The sequence below is a fragment of the Ylistrum balloti genome, unplaced genomic scaffold, assembly GCF_031769215.1.
Source record: "Ylistrum balloti isolate Yb309-2 unplaced genomic scaffold, AGI_CSIRO_Ybal_v1 Utg369730, whole genome shotgun sequence".
In the NCBI taxonomy this organism is placed as follows: domain Eukaryota; kingdom Metazoa; phylum Mollusca; class Bivalvia; order Pectinida; family Pectinidae; genus Ylistrum; species Ylistrum balloti.
In genome coordinates this window covers 2,892,644-2,914,750 of record NW_026781945.1, presented here as the reverse complement: position 1 = coordinate 2,914,750, position 22,107 = coordinate 2,892,644, and the positions used below count along the sequence as shown (strand labels likewise).

The window sequence follows — 22,107 nt, the reverse complement described above, 5'->3', positions numbered from 1 at the left end:
AGAAATGTTATAATTGTGGTTAGAACATTCCATTCTACCAACACTATAGAAATGTTACAACTGTGGTTAGAACATTCCATTCTACCAACACTATAGAAATGTTATAATTGTGGTTAGAACATTCCATTCTACCAACACTATAGAAATGTTACAACTGTGGTTAGAACATTCCATTCTACCAACACTATAGAAATGTTACAACTGTGGTTAGAACATTCCATTCTACCAACACTATAGAAATGTTACAACTGTGGTTAGAACATTCCATTCTACCAACACTATAGAAATGTTATAACTGTGGTTAGATCAGTCCATTCTACCAACACTATAGAAATGTTACAACTGTGGTTAGAACATTCCATTCTACTAACACTATAGAAATGTTACAACTGTGGTTAGAACATTCCATTCTACCAACACTATAGAAATGTTACAACTGTGGTTATAACATTCCATTCTACCAACACTATAGAAATGTTATAACTGTGGTTAGAACATTCCATTCTACCAACACTATAGAAATGTTACAACTGTGGTTAGAACATTCCATTCTACCAACACTATAGAAATGTTACAACTGTGGTTAGAACATTCCATTCTACCAACACTATAGAAATGTTATAACTGTGGTTAGATCAGTCCATTCTACCAACACTATAGAAATGTTACAACTGTGGTTAGAACATTCCATTCTACCAACACTATAGAAATGTTACAACTGTGGTTAGAACATTCCATTCTACCAACACTATAGAAATGTTATAACTGTGGTTAGATCAGTCCATTCTACCAACACTATAGAAATGTTACAACTGTGGTTATAACATTCCATTCTACCAACACTATAGAAATGTTACAACTGTGGTTAGAAATGTTCATTATACTGGCATTTCATAAATATGCTAGGGAAACTATTTACGTTTATCATATGTTATCTTGTCCATATTCTTTCATTTGCATACCTTCATAATAGGTTTCATAAGTTCGTTTGGAAGAGGTATTAACATTGGTCACAAAAATCATGACATTTATGATTTTTAATCTTTAAAGAAAGGGAATTCGACGTTTACTCTGTAATGTGTCATTAATTACTTATAGTGACTAAGATATATACATGGTGTTTGTTGTCGGTGAAGTATAAAATGATAATCCTTCCGGAACACCTGGTCTTATTCTCCTTTAACTCTTTTTTAGTTTTAGTGGCGTGCTAAAGTCAGATAATATATAAGTGATTCCAACATGAAATAATTTTCTCTATATTTTTTCATTTTAATTTATACTGAAAGGAAAGAAAACAAACTGCGATTTAAAAAGAAACACTTATTTTACGAAATTGATAATCAAGTGTGAACTTGTCACACTAGGTTTCAATAAATTCTGTGAAACAGTTGCACCTAATGAGAAGAAAAAGTCTTCAGACATATAGAGATCCAAGGCCAGTGTGATTAGGTACTGGTTGGTACAATTCATTTAAATTGACGCATTGTTTCCTAATTTATTTGAAAAACGACGCAACTTGTTTTGATAGTTATCGTATGTTAGATTAACACTACGTGTTAGTGACGAGTTTACGGTCTGTCACGTGTGGACGGGCAGGCTGGCTATACCTATAAATCAGACGGAATATGTGTGGCGGGTCATAGCACACCTCCGTAACATCATGGAGGATCTTCAATCCCGTGGACCGGTGCTTCTTCTGCTCCTTGTAACCCTAGTCTGTAAGTAACAGCTAGTTGAATTATTACAGCTAGTTATCAGAAATATCATTGTGAAATAACAACTAGTTGTCTCATTGTGTAATAACAGCTGGTTGTCAGACATATTATTGTGTAATAACAGCTGGTTGTCAGACATGTCATTGAGCAATAACAATTGGTTGTCAGAAATATTATTGTGAAATAATAGTTGGTTGTCAGACATATTGTGTAATTACAGCTGGTTATCACACATTATTGTGTAATTACATCTAGTTATTGGACATATCATTGTGTAATCACAGCTAGTTGTCAGACATATTGTGTAATCACAGCTAGTTGTCAGACATATTGTGTAATTACATTTAGTTTTCAGAGACATTCTGTAATTACAACTCGTTATCATACATATCATCGTGTAAATTACAATTTCCTATCAGTAGTATTCCTTATTTAATACGTATTTTGTTTAATCCATTCTGATAAATGAACTCTCCATGTAATTTGAATATTTTAGTGACAATTTTCATTTAATTAGTATTGTAAAAGTGTTTGATGGTTTAAATTTTTCGGAAGTCATGAAATACATCATTATTACTTTTACTTAAAATATATTAACCATTCACGGTTTTATTATATCCTTGGAAAAAGTATGAACTTTCGTAAACATCATTTAAATGTAATAACCAAAATGTGATTGAAAGCTCGATATTGATTTGTAATTAAGTTAAATGGAAACTGTTAATACATCTGTTAAACCAGATATAAGTGTGGTAATAGTATTTTATGTATTTATTGGTATACTGATTTGTTTAATCATTATTTTCCTTAACTCCTCAGATAAAAACACTTAATTTTTTTTTCTCGAAAAGACATCAACGAAGATAAGAAAATCATAATTGCCCAGTGCTAATACAAATATATTCGTCATCAGATAGTCATTTAAAGCACAATGGAATTCAAATATCGGTAGCCAGTGCCAGATTAAGAGAGGGACATTTTTATTATTTAACTATCTTTCAATTTGATCTCGAGTATTTCATTTATTTTAGAAAACTCTTTTGTTTGAGGATGATAAGATGACTTCTATACAAATTTAGATGCTTTGTCATTATGAAATAAACTCACCTTTATCTCGACATCAGATTTAGGTTTACATTTACCGGTCATTACAGAAGACAACACTATTTTGTAACCTGAAAAGAGATGCACAAAGAATATATCACATGTACTCAGTAGTAGTGTTTATTCGCCACTTTTATATGCTAGTTATTTCACTCCAAGACACGTGAATTTTCTCAACAGATGATCAGTTATTCTACAACATGTACCTAGAATGCCTAAGATTACATCGAAGTTGTATGTGTAGGTCTTACTAGTTTAGACTACATTTTTAATAAGACTAGTTCAAATGCTTATTTTTACATTGCATTGCTCCAGGGCAAATTTCGTCTCTTCACCTGTAAATTTAAGTTATGTTAGATGTTTTACTTGTGAACTTAAGTTATCAAAGATGTTTTTACCTGTAAACTAAAGATATTCTAGATGTTTTTACCGGTGAACTTAAGTTGTCATAGGTGTTTTACCTGTAAACTGAAGTTATCTTAGATGTTTTTACCGGTGAACTTAAGTTGTCATAGGTGTTTTACCTGTAAACTAAAGTGATGTTAGATGTTTTACCTGTAAACTAAAGTGATGTTAGATGTTTTTACTTGTAAACTAAACTGATGTTAGATGTTTTTACTTGTAAACTAAACTGATGTTAGATGTTTTTACTTGTAAACTAAACTGATGTTAGATGTTTTACCTGTAAACTAAAGTTATCTTCGATGTTTTTACACCTGTAAACTGAAATATTGATGTTAGATGTTTTACCTGTAAACTTAAGTTATCTTAGGTGTTTTTACACCTGTAAACTGAAATATTGATGTTAGATGTTTTACCTGTAAAGTTAAGTTATCTTAGGTGTTTTTACACCTGTAAACTGAAATATTGATGTTAGATGTTTTACCTGTAAACTTAAGTTATCTTAGGTGTTTTTACACCTGTAAACTGAAATATTGATGTTAGATGTTTTACCTGTAAACTTAAGTTATCTTAGGTGTTTTTACACCTGTAAACTGAAATATTGATGTTAGATGTTTTACCTGTAAACTTAAGTTATCTTAGGTGTTTTTACACCTGTAAACTGAAATATTGATGTTAGATGTTTTACCTGTAAACTTAAGTTATCTTAGGTGTTTTTACACCTGTAAACTGAAATATTGATGTTAGATGTTTTACCTGTAAACTTAAGTTATCTTAGATGTTTTTACACCTGTAAACTGAAATATTGATGTTAGATGTTTTACCTGTAAACTTAAGTTATCTTAGGTGTTTTTACACCTGTAAACTGAAATATTGATGTTAGATGTTTTACCTGTAAACTTAAGTTATCTTAGGTGTTTTTACACCTGTAAACTGAAATATTGATGTTAGATGTTTTACCTGTAAACTTAAGTTATCTTAGGTGTTTTTACACCTGTAAACTGAAATATTGATGTTAGATGTTTTACCTGTAAACTTAAGTTATCTTAGGTGTTTTTACACCTGTAAACTGAAATATTGATGTTAGATGTTTTACCTGTAAACTTAAGTTATCTTAGGTGTTTTTACACCTGTAAACTGAAATATTGATGTTAGATGTTTTACCTGTAAACTAAAGTGATGTTAGATGCATTTACCTGTAACCTAAGAGCATCTTAGATGTTTTACCGGTAAACTAAAGGAATCTTAGGTGTCTTTTCAGTCAATTAATGTTATTTTAAATGTCGCTACCGGAAACTCGTAAGAAGACATAAAGCGTTTAAGCTAACTAATAGCATTTGGAAGACTGCCGGTGGACATCAGGTCCACAAGATCTGATGGAACTTGAAAGTCACGTTTTAATTCATTCGAAAAGTGGCACGGTTCAGAATACACACATGTACTTCACGTTTTTCGGAAGTCATCAGGCATATGAAAATTACGAAAATTTGTCAAATCATTGGACCTCCACATTTACGTTTTGAGTTTAGGTTCCATTCAACGCCACTTTATCAGCATAATTATAATTATATGTGTTATTTGGTGGCTATGATGAACAATACGGAAATAACGTATTAAAGTTTACAAACGGCTATGCTATATATAACACTAAAATGGTATTTAAAAGGTGCTATTCTCTTATGTGTCTTTCATAAAATCTTTTCTTCCGATTCTCTTCAGATTTAAGTTGATAAGCACATTTAAGTAGGCTCGATTTTTTTATGATTTAAGTACTGAAAATTCATTATTTCGTAGTTATTGCATTTAAGTTGAATACTTACGCTGAGAACCTATTGGTTCCTAATTTAATCCTTTTGGTGTTAATCTATAGATCAGTGGTTTTATCTTGAGCAGACATTTGTAGAGTTTTAATGATATACGGCGCGACCTTTGTTTTTACAGGAAGAGGTCGTTTCCCTGCGTATGTCTCTAAAACAGCCTTCATGATCTTTGAACTATATGCTCGTAACCTATGTGATCTTTGTTCTGATTGACGACAAAGGTTATGTTAATTTTTATATTAATTAGATTCTGACATTTAATTGTAATGTTATGGGGTTTAATACCATGATTGTCACCTTTTTGTTGATCTTAAACGTCTATATTATTAATGTATCATAATTATTCTATTTCATGTCAATCAGTGTTTCAAAAGGACTTAGATTGCCTATTGAGAGCTTCAGCTATTCTGTTGATTCCTGTGTTAAAATGGCAGTGTCATGTAAACCCGTCCCACAGCAATTTCTATGGATTATTTCGCAAGCGAAATATATACAGGTTTTACATAAAAAGTGGAACAGGAATCGTTTTATCTCCACTTGTACCTGGTCACCTACATTCTCCCAAACGATAACTTGAGATACAAATAGTGCAAGTACATTAATTTAAATTGCTAACTCATCTTTCTATTGACGGTCTGCAACGTGACGTATTCCAGTGTGATACGTATGCCGATGTAAAGTTTCACAATAAACGTTAACGTGCCATCCCGTATTATATTCATACATTATCTGGTAAATCTACTTGGTGTTGCTTTGGAATAGTCGTTTTTTGACTTTTGACATTTAAGAAAAAAATTCTACCTTTACCTTGGGTATGGAATTTGGTCACAGAAGCTAGACTTTGGAGATGTCTTGACTCAAAATCTACTTTCGGTTACGGAAACGCCATATCAATACCCGATTTTATATGTAATGCCATTATTCAACTCGGAAAATGGAATTTTATGTGCAAAATCAAACATATAATGAAAAAAGCAGATTTATTATGAATATAAATAAACAAACAAATCAATTACTTAACAAATATATCACATGTTTCAAAAGTACGATGGACCGGATGCTGCTATCGCCGAAACGGTGAGAAACAAAAACCTGCAAAAACAGACGTTAAAAATCCCTATAAAAACTTGCTAAAGATAAGTCGTAAAAATTTTAACCTTGCACAATCGTGTTTAAATGATCACAGATTCAGCAGAGATATGACGATCATGTCATAAAAAACGTATGCTTGGTACCTTTATGATCTCAAATAAAACCACAAGGAGAATTGATATTGCAAATTTGCTCAAACATATCTTTGAAACTCACCTTAGTACCCATCTACTTTGACTCGGTCATTATTACAGTCACTAGGCTGGGTTACAGCCACTAGCTTTGATTACAGCCACTAGGTTTGGTTACAGTCACAAGGTTTGGTTACAGTCACTAGGGGTGGATACAGTCACTAGGCTGGGTTACAGCCACTAGGTTTGGTTACAGCCACTAGGTTTGATTACAGCCACTAGGTTTGATTACAGCCACAAGGTTTGGTTACAGCCACAAGGTTTGGTTACAGCCACTAGCTTTGATTACAGCCACTAGGTTTGGTTACAGCCACAAGGTTTGGTTACAGTCACTAGGGGTGGATACAGTCACTAGGCTGGGTTACAGCCACTAGGTTTAGTTACAGCCACTAGCTTTGATTACAGCCACTAGGTTTGGTTACAGCCATCAGGCATGGTTTAAGTTAATTTCACTTGTATAACGGTGTAATCGGGATGTGAGCGGTGTATAAGAATAACGTGTATAGGTTGAAGCTGCGTTAATCCGTACAATGATCTGTCGGTTTTTAATCCCCAGTTTTCTATAGGAAAAGTTATCTTACATGTCTTGCTTACTTCCAACATGATCTCATTATATATATATCATGTTTAGTATGTGCTTAATGATTTGTGTTCTGCAGTGGATAAAACTATCAACTGCATCCCAAACGTTTACAAATACCACTGTCAATGTCAATATATGAAACGTTTGTGTCTACAAAATATGCAAAATAATGTTAAATACATCGCATAACATTACAACATAAATGGTTACATAAACTTCAATTGAAGGTATACATATCAGGTGTCATCGATGAAGCAGAAAACGCTTACTCTTCCTTGAACACCTGGTCTTATTCTCTTTGTGCTTTTTTATAAGTCTCCGTGTAATTCTTTCTTTTGTTCACATACAGCCACTTACCAAAAAGATCAACTTAATTACATAATGATGAAAGTATATCTGGCATCTAGTTTGAATGGCGACTCAGAGGCAGTGTCAAATATGAGAGAGGGTATTATACATAGACGGGTCAGTCGAGATCGTTGACGCCTTAAAGGTTCACTGACCAATGGCTTTACCGCATATCTTTAGTTAAGAATAGTGATGAATGTGTCTTATCTGAGAGTTTCTTGCATATAAAAATGAAATATCGAAATGGTGGTGGTTTGTTTTATAAACCAAGAACTATTGTTCTTAAAATGATACCATTGGGTTTCATGTGATGTCTTTTGTATACAAGAAATCACCAATGAATACAATATGATTTAGTTTCTTTCACTGAAAATTATGTTATTGTTCTTTTGCCAGGCACAGCATCGGCAAATGTGGCAGACCTCGCCAAACGACTTGAAGCAAAGTACGAGCTGATAAACCACAATCCTGGCGGCACTTATTATGCTTCCATCATTCTCACCAACGTTGGTAACATTCCTATAGACGCTACTGGTGGCTGGAGTCTTAACTTCTGCCACGAAAACATCGTCGAGTTCGAACGATTTAACAGAAGCACAGAGGAATACCTTCCAACCAGACGAGGAGGCTTCATACTATCACATATAAGCGGATGTCTGTACAAGTTTACTCCAGATCCCCAAGGGTTCCAGGCGATAGGTCCCAACCAAACGAGACGTATAACGTTTCTGTCTCCTTTCTCTATCAGTGGAATATTCGATGTCTACCCAAATATTTACCTAGCTGATAACACGCAGTCAGCAGTCATATCAAACACAAGGGATACTCGTTTATTCGTCGCACCATTTAAGAATATATTTCAGTACACAAGACATCCACCAACAGACCCGATATTACCTGTATCACCTATTAGAAGCTATGCTGTGCTAGCAAACCAAAGCTACCCCGCTCTTCAACCTGGTGACATCATTCCAACACCTCTTTTGATACGCTCCGTTCCATCGAATAGAAAAGTCTTTATCGACAGCAGCTGGATGTTCTATTCAGGGACAAACAGTCCACAAGTAGTTGAGCTAATGTCGTATTTCCAGAGTAAGTTTTCACATTTGTATTTCACAATAATGTCCCCTGAACAGAATAATTCCTTTTATTGAAGAATTGCTTACGTTTTTAATCAGTGAATAGACTTAATACAACAGAATCTACATACATTTCTCCTGATACATACAACACAATGATCTCATGTCCGATCCGTCTTAACTGTTTAGAATAAAATGAAAAAGGAACATAATCAATAACTCTTTTAAACTATAAGTATTGGATAAAATCTGATCGATCAATACAAAATTAACGACAGGTTTGAAAGTATATTATATACAGACTGGTATTTTGACCGATATAAACATTTTGAACTTAAAGAAATAAGCAATACACATGCAGTGTATAATGGATAGATAGTTTTGTCTACGTTGGTTGCGGAATGATATTATCAACACATATATTTTTATCTATTTGTTACTTTTTTCCAAACAGAAACATTGGATATACCAGTATCTACAACCCCGAAACAAAGTGATGTTATTGCCATTGGGATCGTCTCTGATGTTCCATCCTTCGTGGAAAACAGCGATGAATGGTATAATATAACAGTCAGTGCTACATTTAAATACGTCAATATTGTAGCGAAGACTACACACGGGTTACTCAATGGGTTTCAAACTCTTTTAAATCTCTTGGAGGTCAAAGTGAAGCCAGACAACACAAGGGTATTCGAAGTTCCTGAGATAATGATAACTGATTCTCCAAGGTTTAAACACCGAGCACTACTTCTTGACGTTGCGTCAAACTTTTTTCCCTTACCAACTTTAGAGAAACTGCTACGAATCATGGCCTTGGTGAAACTCAACAAACTGCATTTGTTATTAGCCAATGATTATGGTGCCAGGTTGGAGATAACAAGCATACCCGGGTTTCATATTGTGAGTACATATTTACTCTCTTATTAGTGTATTTTCTTTTTCATTCGCATTGTTAATGGCCCATTATTAGTTTTAATGATTACACATTATTAATTTATTGTTTGGCTCTACTTTATCTAAGTCTATGGTTGTATTAAAAGGTTTTGTTCAGTTGTTTGTATTTTTATACAATGTCAATATGCAGTATCGTGGAACTTTTTCATGGAAGTTTTTTTTCTCTCATGAAATTAAGCAAATTAAAAAACCTCGTTTCGTAAAATGTTATGTGAAATGAAAACTCTTTTATAATCTTTTATATTTTTTTCTTTCATATAACATTTTGTATCATAAATTTTTGCACCCCTTTGGCAGCCTCGAATGATCTGTATCGGCAAGACTTGTGTTCTTGTTGTAATATTAATCAATATTTGAGTTAAACTCCTTTCTTTTGTTTACCTCAATATTCATTTATTTTTTCACAAATTTCAATACATCGATTAAGACCTTCTTTCACTTACATATACAACAATTTCTCGAATAGATAATTACGGATGACGATTTCATGACTCCGCTGCCATCTAAGACAAATGACTACTGTGAAGCGTATCTATGATGAAATACCCTGTATATTAGATGGCATTGTAATCACATGTATCATGGTTTTGCCGCCTTAGTATAATGTTAGGTGCAATTTAATGAAGAGTAGTATGGCGAGATGCTGGTCGTATTGTAATAAAAAGATTCATCATTTTCTTCCTCTGATATAGTACATTTTTTTGTAACTGTAAAATTTTCGAAACCGCAGACTGCAAAATAGAGGTTTTGCTATCTGACAAGCGTGAAGCAGTCATGAACTTATTTTATCTATGTTTCAGATTGCTTCCAAAAGATGTCATGATGAAACTGAGGAGTCATGTTTATCCCCCCAGTTCGGATCTGATCCATCAGGAAACGGAGTCGGCTCAGGATTTTATACTGCCACTGAATATAAAATGCTGCTGTCTATAGCGAAACAACTACACATTGAAATAATTCCGACGTGGAATTTTGATAGTAACATGAGAGCATCAGAAATAGCCATGCGGGCCTACAGTAAAGCCACCAACGACAACACAATGAATTGGAGTTTACCAGTGTTAGATAAAACATCTGAAGTCAAACCAAACCTATTCAGACTTGGAAAAGTAGATCCGTGTGCAGTGGAAACAGAGAGGTTTATCAGAACCATAATATCTACTATAAGATCATATCACACTGATGCCGGCTACCCTCTGAAGACATTCGGAATTGGTGGTGATGACACAGATATCGACGCATGGTTAACTAAATGTCGCGTGCGTAACAAGATCAACAGGCCTGGAAATCCTTATGTGCACCGAAAACTTGAGTTCAACCAAATGTTAGCGAAAATTGCCGTCGAAAATGATGTTACACTGAATGCTTATGACAACCAGTTTACAGCCTTTCCTACAACATGTTTTAATAGCACCGAATGTACGGATTGGTTCACACCATATGATCTCAAAAGATGGATGCCGAACACCTTTAGAGCTTCCGTTACCCATCGGGAACCTACCGTTATGACTCTTACGAGACTACGATTCAAGAATCTTAATGTTTCAGAATTAGGACCTCACGATGCCGAGACAAAGATGAGAATGTTCCAGAGAAATGGCTACTCGGTAAGGTATTAATATGGGAATTCCATTAACATGCTATAAACTTTTTTTACAACATTAGGTGTCATAACAATTGGAATAAACTATAAATGCGTTTAGATAGGGTGACACGGTGAACTTTGACTGGAAGGACGCCTCATCCATTCGCAGAGATTAAAACGAAATAAGTAGCTCATGTTTGTTTCCGTAATGGTTTAATTTTCAACCGGATTCCAGCAATTTATTGATTTTAATGTAATAAATCCGTCAATTCATTGTTATTATTTGTAATATTTTCTGAAATTGGCGTAGTAATTATTATCATTTCATTATAAGTCATATTGTTACTTCAAAACTACTTTCGTAAACAAAACCAAGCTTGGAACAGAACAGGTCAATTCATTGTCAGAATAGTTATTTCATTGTGGTATTGTGAGTCACACAAACTAACAGTTGTTGTATATGGTAGTTCTTCCACTCTCGTTAGTGATTTTTACAAAAGTTTCAAAAACAAATTCTGGATTATATAATTATATATTATATAAATGAGAAATTGTTTGAGTAAATCTAAGACAACATATTTAAAGGATAACTTCCAGAAAGGTATAAACGTCTTATTTAGTGGGTACCATACTCATGGGTTTATGTTATATGAGGTTTTAATGAGTTATAGATAAGTGTTCTGGGTACTGGGTTACCGGTAACACCCTGTGAAATATTAACGAGCTATGGGCTGTGTAAGATAGTGAAAGGGTTATGTCCTGTAAAATATTAACGAGCAATAGGCTGTGTAAGATAGTGAAGGGGTTATGTCCTGTGAAATATTAACGAGCTATGGGCTGTGTAAGATAGTGAAGGGGTTATGTCCTGTGAAATATTAACGAGCAATAGGCTGTGTAAGATAGTGAAGGGGTTATATCCTGTGAAATATTAACGAGCTATAGGCTGAGTAAGATAGTGAAGGGGTTATGTCCTGTGAAATATTAACGAGCTATGGGCTGTGTAAGATAGTGAAAGGGTTATGTCCTGTGAAATATTAACGAGCTATGGGCTGTGTAAGATAGTGAAGGGGTTATGTCCTGTGAAATATTAACGAGCTATGAGCTGTGTAAGATAGTGAAGGGGTTATGTCCTGTGAAATATTAACGAGCTATAGGCTGAGTAAGATAGCGAAGGGGTTATGTCCTGTGAAATATTAACGAGCAATAGGCTGTGTAAGATAGTGAAGGGGTTATATCCTGTGAAATATTAACGAGCTATGGGCTGTGTAAGATAGTGAAGGGGTTATGTCCTGTAAACTATTAACGAGCTATGGGCTGTGTAAGATAGTGAAGGGGTTATATCCTGTGAAATATTAACGAGCAATAGGCTGTGTAAGATAGTGAAGGGGTTATTCCTGTGAAATATTAACGAGCTATGGGCTGTGTAAGATAGTAAAGGGGTTATATCCTGTGAAATATTAACGAGCTATGGGCTGTGTAAGATAGTGAAGGGGTTATGTCCTGTGAAATATTAACGAGCAATAGGCTGTGTAAGATAGTAAAGGGGTTATATCCTGTGAAATATTAACGAGCTATAGGCTGAGTAAGATAGTGAAGGGGTTATGTCCTGTGAAATATTAACGAGCTATGGGCTGTGTAAGATAGTGAAGGGGTTATGTCCTGTGAAATATTAACGAGCTATGGGCTGTGTAAGATAGTGAAGGGGTTATGTCCTGTAAACTATTAACGAGCTATGGGCTGTGTAAGATAGTGAAGGGGTTATATCCTGTGAAATATTAACGAGCAATAGGCTGTGTAAGATAGTGAAGGGGTTATTCCTGTGAAATATTAACGAGCTATGGGCTGTGTAAGATAGTAAAGGGGTTATATCCTGTGAAATATTAACGAGCAATAGGCTGTGTAAGATAGCGAAGGGGTTATGTCCTGTGAAATATTAACGAGCTATAGGCTGAGTAAGATAGTGAAGGGGTTATGTCCTGTGAAATATTAACGAGCTATAGGCTGAGTAAGATAGTGAAGGGGTTATGTCCTGTGAAATATTAACGAGCTATAGGCTGAGTAAGATAGCGAAGGGGTTATGTCCTGTGAAATATTAACGAGCAATAGGCTGTGTAAGATAGTGATGGGGTTATGTCCTGTGAAATATTAACGAGCAATAGGCTGTGTAAGATAGCGAAGGGGTTATGTCCTGTGAAATATTAACGAGCAATAGGCTGTGTAAGATAGTGATGGGGTTATGTCCTGTGAAATATTAACGAGCAATAGGCTGTGTAAGATAGTGAAGGGGTTATGTCCTGTGAAATATTAATGCGTTGAAGCTCACCTATGAAGAACAAATGGGTTACTATCTGGTAACATATTTGGAGGTTTTATGCTTTGTGATATATTAATGGATTATTTATATGGGTGTATATTATTGAGTTATACATCATGTAAATAATACTCTAGTTACATATTAATGAGTTCTGTGAGATATTAATGGGTTAGTTATCTAGTAACCTATTGATGAGTTATATATCATTAGATATTAATTGGTTATTGATATGGTAATATAGTTATGGGTTATATAATGAGATATATTAATGGATTGTTGATCTGGAAACATTGAAGAATGTCTACCTGTAAACAGCATGATTATGTTATTTTATTTGCTTCATCTATACACATGTTTTAATTCCATTCCTTTCCCTACAATACTCCTTTGCTTAAGTTTTTATGCTCTTCACAGTTTCTTACTTTATAAACTTTTTTAATGTCACTGTTTTACCATTTTTGTGTAGTATACACGTTTTCCTTCGAAATGTCTTGATTTACATTTATTCTACTCCCTGTTATAACGATTTTTTAAAATTATTTAACACTGTAAGCTTTGTTCCATCCCTTTCTCTGCCAATCCATTTTGCGTAAGTTCGTTTTCATGATCTACCGTGTTTGATTCGTTTTTTTCTTTTTCTTTTACTTTTTATTTTTTTAATATTATTTTCTACGTTGTTAATCGTCGTACCATATTGTCCGTCTGTATATATCTATTTTTATTCCTGTTTCAGTCAATTATCTCACTACAAGATGTACTTGACTTTACCATAAAGGAGGAGCCGGGTCCGTATGTTCCCGGTGAAATGCCTCTAGGCAGATCACCCATTCCACTTCAACATGTCTACAGCATGTGGCCAGAGGCCTTGTGTTGTAACAGATATGAGTGCAATAGAGGAGCTTTCTCATATCGGGGTCGTCGAATCCCTTTATGTGTAGAAGATGTCAATGCGCCAGGACCGATAGGTTAGTAGAGAGTTTAGAGACAAAATGCTATAAATTAGTAGAATTTACATCGCCATGTCTCTTTGACAAGTTGCAAGGTCATTGCCCCAGGTAAATAGAATTGGTAAAAAGAAAAAGCACCTTGCCAGGACCACCCGGTAAAGAAAAAAGTCATTGTCTCAGGACCTCTCGTTAAATAGAGAAGTCCCATGTCCTCTCGGTCTTCAGGCAAATGGAGATTTAAGTGGCTTGGATTTAAAGGTAAGGGTAAGAAGAGAGTGCCTAGTGCCTGGATCTGTAGACAAATAGAGAGTTGAATGACCTTGAGCTTTTTTGGTGACTGGAGATCTCACGGGTCTGGACATGCGCCTGGACTTTCAGGATTTCACTAAAGTCGAATCCAAAATTACGCTTTCGGGTTTTCTCGGAGACATATGGTAGTCTTGTATCACATTGTCCATCGGTTTCCTTGATAAGAATACCATCTAGTATAGTTTTCACCCAACGCATGGCGTCATGCATCTCGAAAATAGCTCTGTTTCACTTCATATACTGTGGAAATCTTGTTTTGAAGTCTTGAACTTTTTGAGGACACTACACACTCATTATAACTTCGTAGGACGCGACAAAATGTAGTCCGTTTAAAAAGTCATATATATCTAAACACATAAATAAATTTCAATATAAATGTGCTTTTCCATCACTTCTTTATGTTGCTAAGAGACAAAATTTGCTGTGAAACGTTCAGAGGGAGTTAAACAAAAATGATATGTAACAAATTATTACGCGGCTGAAAATATGGCGTCAACCATGGTTTTCACTGTCGATTGTACGAATCCTCTTGAAATGTCTTGCTTAACTTTCAAGACGTTCGGTTTGGGAATGGGTTGGACCTCTCATAAGGTCAGTTGTAATACTGGCTTGCATTGTTTGCTATGAAAATAATTTTTACAACGGAATTGAAGGTCGTGTTACCTGTAAACAAACCCTTTCAGATGTCAAACTTTATTCTCGACATCTCGTCTTGAGAAATATTTTGCAACAGCCAACTTCGTCTTGACGTCTTTGTCTTCATGGGATGATGTTTCTTTATCACAATTCTGATAGAGATCATTGCAGATATGATTTGTTTTACTGTAACTTTCGAATTTACCCACTCTGCAGACACCAATACCTTGTTAATGATAAAGTAGTGGTAACGCATTTATCATAGACGTCTGGGCTTCGGTTCCCGAGCGGACGTTAAATTATATGGTGATCACCTGCCCGACCATGTAAGTTTACCCTGGTAATGCTTTTTACCCCACACGCTCTTCTATTTGGACCAACAAGAGTGATTAATATTTTAATCAACTTTTACTCTGTATCATGAAGAGCTATATGTGATCGTCTAAATGGATGAATCACTGGTATAATCGATCCATCTTTTTAATGTGATAGTTGTGTAACGTTCCTTGACCTTTAAACTTACCTTTTAGTCCTTAAAGGTTATGCCATTTAATTGTTTGTGTAAGGTTGTGAACACATGCCAAGTATGTCGACTGTTAAATGCTAGATATACTGTAAAATAATTATTTTTGTGGAGGGTTATTTTTATTGCTTTCGTAGATACTCTTCATCCACGAATAACATGTCTACGAATAGTTACAATTATATAAGTAGATATAATGAGCTATATTTAAGAACGAAGTCAAGTGTCCATAGAATAGGAGCTGTTGATACAAAATTCGAAAATTGAGACCCACAAAAAACATACAGTTTTACAGTATATTCATTAGATGTTCAACTGTTTTCTGAAAGTCTGGCTTTGAGATGTAATTAAGTTTTTCTTATCATATATACGTATAACAGTTGATGTTTATTTCCATTGTTTGCCAACATCGATTGTTAGAAATATCATATATTTGATATAGACCAGAATTTGTTGTTACGTTATATTCGTGAGATGAACAAATCCTTAGCGAAACGAAACATCCGAGGATATGCATAGACACTGTAAAATTATTTCTTGGAATAATTCATTTGTAGCATGATGATGCTAAAACAAATGAGTTATTGCAAAAATATTTTTATATTCAAATATTATAATTATAATGTTTAAAAAATAATTTTCTATTTCTCTTACTTTTGTTCTTAGAATCAATGCAAAGCACTAGAAGATCGGAACAGCTATTTAAGATCTAAACAGCTGTCATGATGATAAAGATATCAGATCAGTCAAATTTAAACCATCTCTATTGACATTTCTTTGTCCCTCTGAATGGTTCGTGTTCCTTAATTAAACAGGGTTAATCGCGGTTCCTTCTTTTAAACAGCCATTGATTTCATATATTCGCATTCAAATTTCTTTGCGAAACAACACCCATTCCAAGAAAATCGGCATATTCTCTAGCTGTTTACTGAAATTGCAAACATCGGACCAATATTCATATTACATCATTTATGTCATGCTGACGTTTAAATATTGTATCCTATCTACTAACGACGCGTTTCTGTACACAGGTATGCAAGCATTCTTATCAACGAGAAAAGTCCGCACCGAGTCAAATTTATTCTTGTTGCTCTTTCCTCGATTAATCGCTTTCGCGGAGAGAGCGTGGCATCGAGCTAGCTGGGAAAACACGATAAGAAGACCAATAAGGAACTTAACAGCTGCAGGGATAGCAGAAGTTCACGATTTCCAGAAATTTAAAGCCATTCTCGGGACAAAATTGCTTCCAACCATGGACAAGTACAAAGCAATTTATTATATGGCGCCTCCAGGAGCGATGTGAGTATTTGCCTCAATCATTCTGGTGATACTTAATTTAGATTTAACAAGCATGCGTTTGGAATACATTTATACACATAAACAGTTTTGCTAGGAAATGTTTAAAAGAAACTGCAACATGATTTATAATGGCTGTTTTTGCGTACAGAACGTCCTATGGCATTTTATATTCTTTCTCTTATATTCAGTATGAGGAATGTAACTACCAATGTGAATGACCAGAACAGAGCAGTCTCAGCGCACACTGAATTTCCAGGATTTGTCGCTCAAATCAAAACGGATAAAATGCCAGATTTTGAAGACATCGTCAACAACAAAATATATAGTATACAGCATGCAGAATTCAGGACAAGGTAAAAACATGGTTCTTACATTTTCTATATCCTTCCCGTCTCCAGATAACGGATTACCGAAAACTATCGTAAGGGTGTCCGACCCGATACATACATCAGTGAAATAAACTTTAGATTCTGATAGCAATAATGAATTACTTATAGATATACTTTACTCGATTTATTCGATTATCTTATTTTTAAAACTATGTCGTGTCTAAAAAAGTACCCGTATCAACCAATTTATTTATGTGAGAGAAGAAGAAATCTCGTCTTTTCGACTTCCTTATCCATGCAACAAATGAATAATACTTCAGTTTTTTATTGTAGAAATGCACAGTCGACAAGATTCAGTAGAAGCGAAGTCGTGTTATCTAATGTAAGTGAATCTTTTTTCTTCTGATATATTTAAAGAAAAGCAAATACATTCAACTTGTTTTTAAAACGTACGCGCAAAAATTGTAATGTTTACAAAGCGTAAATCGGGACCACCTTCCCGGTATTCATGAGGTTCCTAATGCAGTAAATAGGTCTCAATTTCCCGGTGTTCATGAGGTTCCTAATTCAGTAAATAGGTCTCAATTTCCCGGTGTTTATGAGGTTCCTAATTCAGTAAATAGGTCTCAATTTCCCGGTGTTTATGAGGTTCCTAATTCAGTAAATAGGTCTCAATTTCCCGGTGTTCATGAGGTTCCTAATGCAGTAAATAGGTCTCAATTTCCCGCTGTTTATGAGGTTCCTAATTCAGTAAATAGGTCTAAATTTCCCGGTGTTTGTGAGGTTCCTAATTCAGTAAATAGGTCTCACTTTCCCGGTGTTCATGAGGTTCCTAATGCAGTAAATAGGTCTCAATTTCCCGCTGTTTATGAGGTTCCTAATTCAGTAAATAGGTCTCACTTTCCCGGTGTTCATGAGGTTCCTAATGCAATAAATAGGTCTCAATTTCCCGCTGTTTATGAGGTTCCTAATTCAGTAAATAGGTCTAAATTTCCCGGTGTTCATGAGGTTCCTAATGCAGTAAATAGGTCTCAATTTCCCGGTGTTTATGAGGTTCCTAATGCAGTAAATAGGTCTCAATTTCCCGGTGTTCATGAGGTTCCTAATGCAGTAAATAGGTCTCAATTTCCCGGTGTTTATGAGGTTCCTAATGCAGTAAATAGGTCTCACTTTCCCGGTGTTCATGGGGTTCCTAATGCAGGAGATAGGGACCACTTTTCTATTTACAAAATCGTAATAAGGGCACGAAAAAAAGTAGTCCAATTTAGATTAATGTTGGGTTTCAACTTAAGAAGTTGGTCCGGAGTATGGCGTACTTACAAGCATTCGATACTTCATGTCGCATGAGGAAATGGAATATTTTCCAATGGCTGCAAAACCGCATCTTAGTCTTTATCGCCACATCTCTTGAAATCCTGTCTTCCGTCACTGCTCGACATATAAAATATTTTGCCGGGTTTTTGACAAACAGATATATGTTGGATAGTTTTGAACTTTGGGCTGATGAGTTCTCTTTCACGTTACAGTTCACCGATAAATACGCGAGGGAACATATGGAGATGATGAGCGACTTGGCCGAGACCTCTGTATTGGAGTATCCTATCCAAACAACTCTCAGAAATCAGGATGATCCAAGTGGTTTAGTCTCCTTCGCCATAAGACCGGAATTGCCGTTATACTTCGACAGGGAATTCGGCAGGTTTTTCAATAGAACTGGCTTTCAGGCTTTTACTCGAATACGGCCTACACTTGTACAACAAGCTATGCAGAATCGCGAACAACATATGCGTATGATGGAAGCACATCGAAGGCAAATGCAACAAATGGCGGGACCAGCCGTTGATCGAAATTCTAATCCCAATATGATGACCGGAAATAGGAACGTTCCTCAAATGAGAAATAATCAAAACTTAATGAACACACGTCAGAATCTTTTAGGCTAACTTATCATTCGTCTTAAATTCCAGCCAAAGAACATTTGTTGCGGTGTAGAACCAAATGTTTAATGTTCGTTCGAATATTAATTTTGTGTTAATTGGTAAACTGAGATGTAATTCTTTGTAAGTGACTTACTGATGTCAGTTAGTGTTACATCGGTGATGTTGGTTCTATTAATCATGTGATAACGTCATACCATAAATATATATGTACGTAACTCAGTATTAGGACCCGTATGCTGATAAATTATTTTCACACTTTTGTAAGACATGGATAAACTTCTTCTGAGTTCTTGTACCGCCTTAAATGCTTCCTTTATATACGCTCTACTGTTGGATTATTCTCTGACTGACAAGCAGACACGGGAGATCAGCACAAATAGCTCATGCATAATAAAATTCATTGTCCGTATTTACTTTACTGTTGTTATTGTCACAAAAATATTAATATGTGATTAAATTGTATTTGTACATAAATGTACAAATAAGTGACTCTTTGAACCTCGAATATTAGACAAAACTTATTTACAGATAGTGTAAACTGGAGACAATTAGAGCACAACTTTATACGTACAATGTAAACTTGAGACAGATAAGTTTATATAAATAATATAAACTCGAGAGTCAGAGGACAACTTTAAATGGACAATGTAAACCCAGAAAGTCAGGACACATATGTGTATGGACAATGCAAACTCGAAATGCAAAGTTAAGAAATAGTGTCAGGTTGGTACCGATCTTCTGAACATGTATTCAAATACGATAGTAGTCGTATTCGCCATCTCGTCACACTAACACATAACATTAGTATACACAGGATTATAATACAGGCGAAATGTCCAGTACAGTGTAGCACTTTATTGCTCATATGTCTGATGGACGATGTAGTCATAGAAAAATAAAGCTTAGATTTTCTGTATGGATGCGTCACAACCCAAGGCAGCTCCGGGTAGTGAAACATGGACAGGCCAGATTTTTTTATCCATTTAGATATCAGTAAAACTCCATGTTTACCGTGGAAACGAACTACAGTGTAAATGTGTATAATGAACGAGATGAATGCTGTAAACGTCTAAAACCTTGCCGGAGTTGTGGTTTATTGAAATAAGGGATATCTTGGATAACTTTAACCTGCGAACGGACATACGTGCATGATTACATGATGAATTAAATAGTAACAGGGAATGCCATCGCACGTTAGTTTTTATTTCGAATCTCTTTATCGTTCATGCTATCAAACCATCATTTCAGATATGTTTCTATAATTGGTCAATATGTTCCATGTTCAGTCAAAGAATACATATACATACATGCATACATTTTCCCGATAAATTGATATCCCTTCCGCGATTAAAACGGCCTCTGATTGACCTCAAGGTACATGTACATTAACTCCCTCTAGACCTGTAGAGTCCCAGATCGGGTCGTCAGTAACATACAGGGACATATCTGACCAGGGTTTCAATCAAAACGTCCAGATGTTTTTTCATACATTCTCGACCAATGTTCGTTGGTCTTTTGTTTGATGTTGGTAACAGTATCGTCATCTGAAATAATTTTATCTGTATGTGGCATGATATATAAAAAACAACTCTAATTGATCAATCAAAGTAGTATTAGTAATATTAGAACACTAATTTAAATGAACATTTCAAGATTTCGAGATAGTAAATCAGAAGACAAATCAAAACGAACAGAAAACTCGACACAAACGAACAGACAACTCGACATAAAGGAGCAGACAACTCGACCTAAACGAACAGACAACTCGACACAAACGAACAGACAACTCGACATAAAGGAGCAGACAACTCGACCTAAACGAACAGACAATTCGACCTAAACGACCAGGCGACTCGACATAAAGGAATAGACAACTCGACATAAAGGAGCAGACAACTCGACCTAAACGAACAGACAACTTGACCTAAACGGACAGTCAAATTTTAGAAAACAAGACCGAACACAACAATAGCTGAACAGTCAACTTGAGATAAGTCAGAAAACCAGCCCACCTGAACCGTTACAACTTCAGATAGAGAAGCGTCTGAAATGGATAAAAAATAAGGTTTTCTCTGGTAAATATCATTTCAGCAGCAAGGACACTAAAGAAAAGTGGACAATTCACTTACCTTTCGTTATATACACTAGGGGCAATCTATCATAGTTTGTAGCCTCGTTTTGGTAAAAGTCAAGGTCAAAGAATATAATATATCTTGACAACTGTAGAAGGGGAATTAATCGAAAATTCCTTATTAATTTTTACTACATACAATGGTTAGTTTTGCCGCATACGAACATTTATTTCGCACGGCATAATTTTGCAATATTATGCCTGTATCTGGTAGGGATTCTTGACCACTTGAAAAAGATTGAACAAAATCACTATCTACCTTGGTTATACGAGGATGTGGTATTGTAGACTACGAAGTAAATACCAACCTGATACCAGGATCTTCAATCCAAGCCAGTAATGCCATGCTCCAGAATGGTATACAAGAGCCCAATCACCAGGCATTCTATCGGGCATTTAACACGTCCAACTTCACATCGCATGACGAAATATAATTTAACCCAATGAGATCACTATGGTGACCGTAAAGGAATATCACCATTACTGTCATGAACCTGCATTTCTCGTATGTTATGATATCATTTCTTTTCTTTCAACATCTTGCATTAAATAGGGAACATCCCAGCTGCCATAACACCATAGGTTATGGAAGCTGGGGTGTAGCTCTTTAGAAATGATAAAACCACACAAGGGAAACTAAAACGTTAACGTTTATTATACAGGTTGGTGGAAAGCTGTCCATGATGATTTCGTTGTAGGTAAAGTATACGGATGATGTGAAAATCTATCATGTTGTTGGTTTCTAAATTTGGTGTTAGTAGTTTGTAATACAAGACTTCTGTGTGCTCAGCTTATCAGCTGTTTTT

General features: G+C 35.2%; 1 protein-coding gene across 1 annotated transcript; it reads left to right on the top strand.

The window, feature by feature from the left end:
* The first annotated feature begins 1,660 nt into the window (after positions 1-1,660).
* Positions 1,661-21,010, top strand: LOC132565690 (putative beta-hexosaminidase). The gene is made up of 10 exons (XM_060230386.1): positions 1,661-1,718; positions 7,652-8,347; positions 8,789-9,234; positions 10,089-10,895; positions 13,921-14,152; positions 16,634-16,901; positions 17,090-17,254; positions 17,564-17,612; positions 18,757-19,040; positions 20,824-21,010. The coding sequence occupies exons 1-10, from the start codon at positions 1,661-1,663 to the stop codon at positions 21,008-21,010; spliced, it is 3,192 nt and encodes a 1,063-aa protein (XP_060086369.1).
* The last annotated feature ends 1,097 nt before the right edge of the window (positions 21,011-22,107 follow it).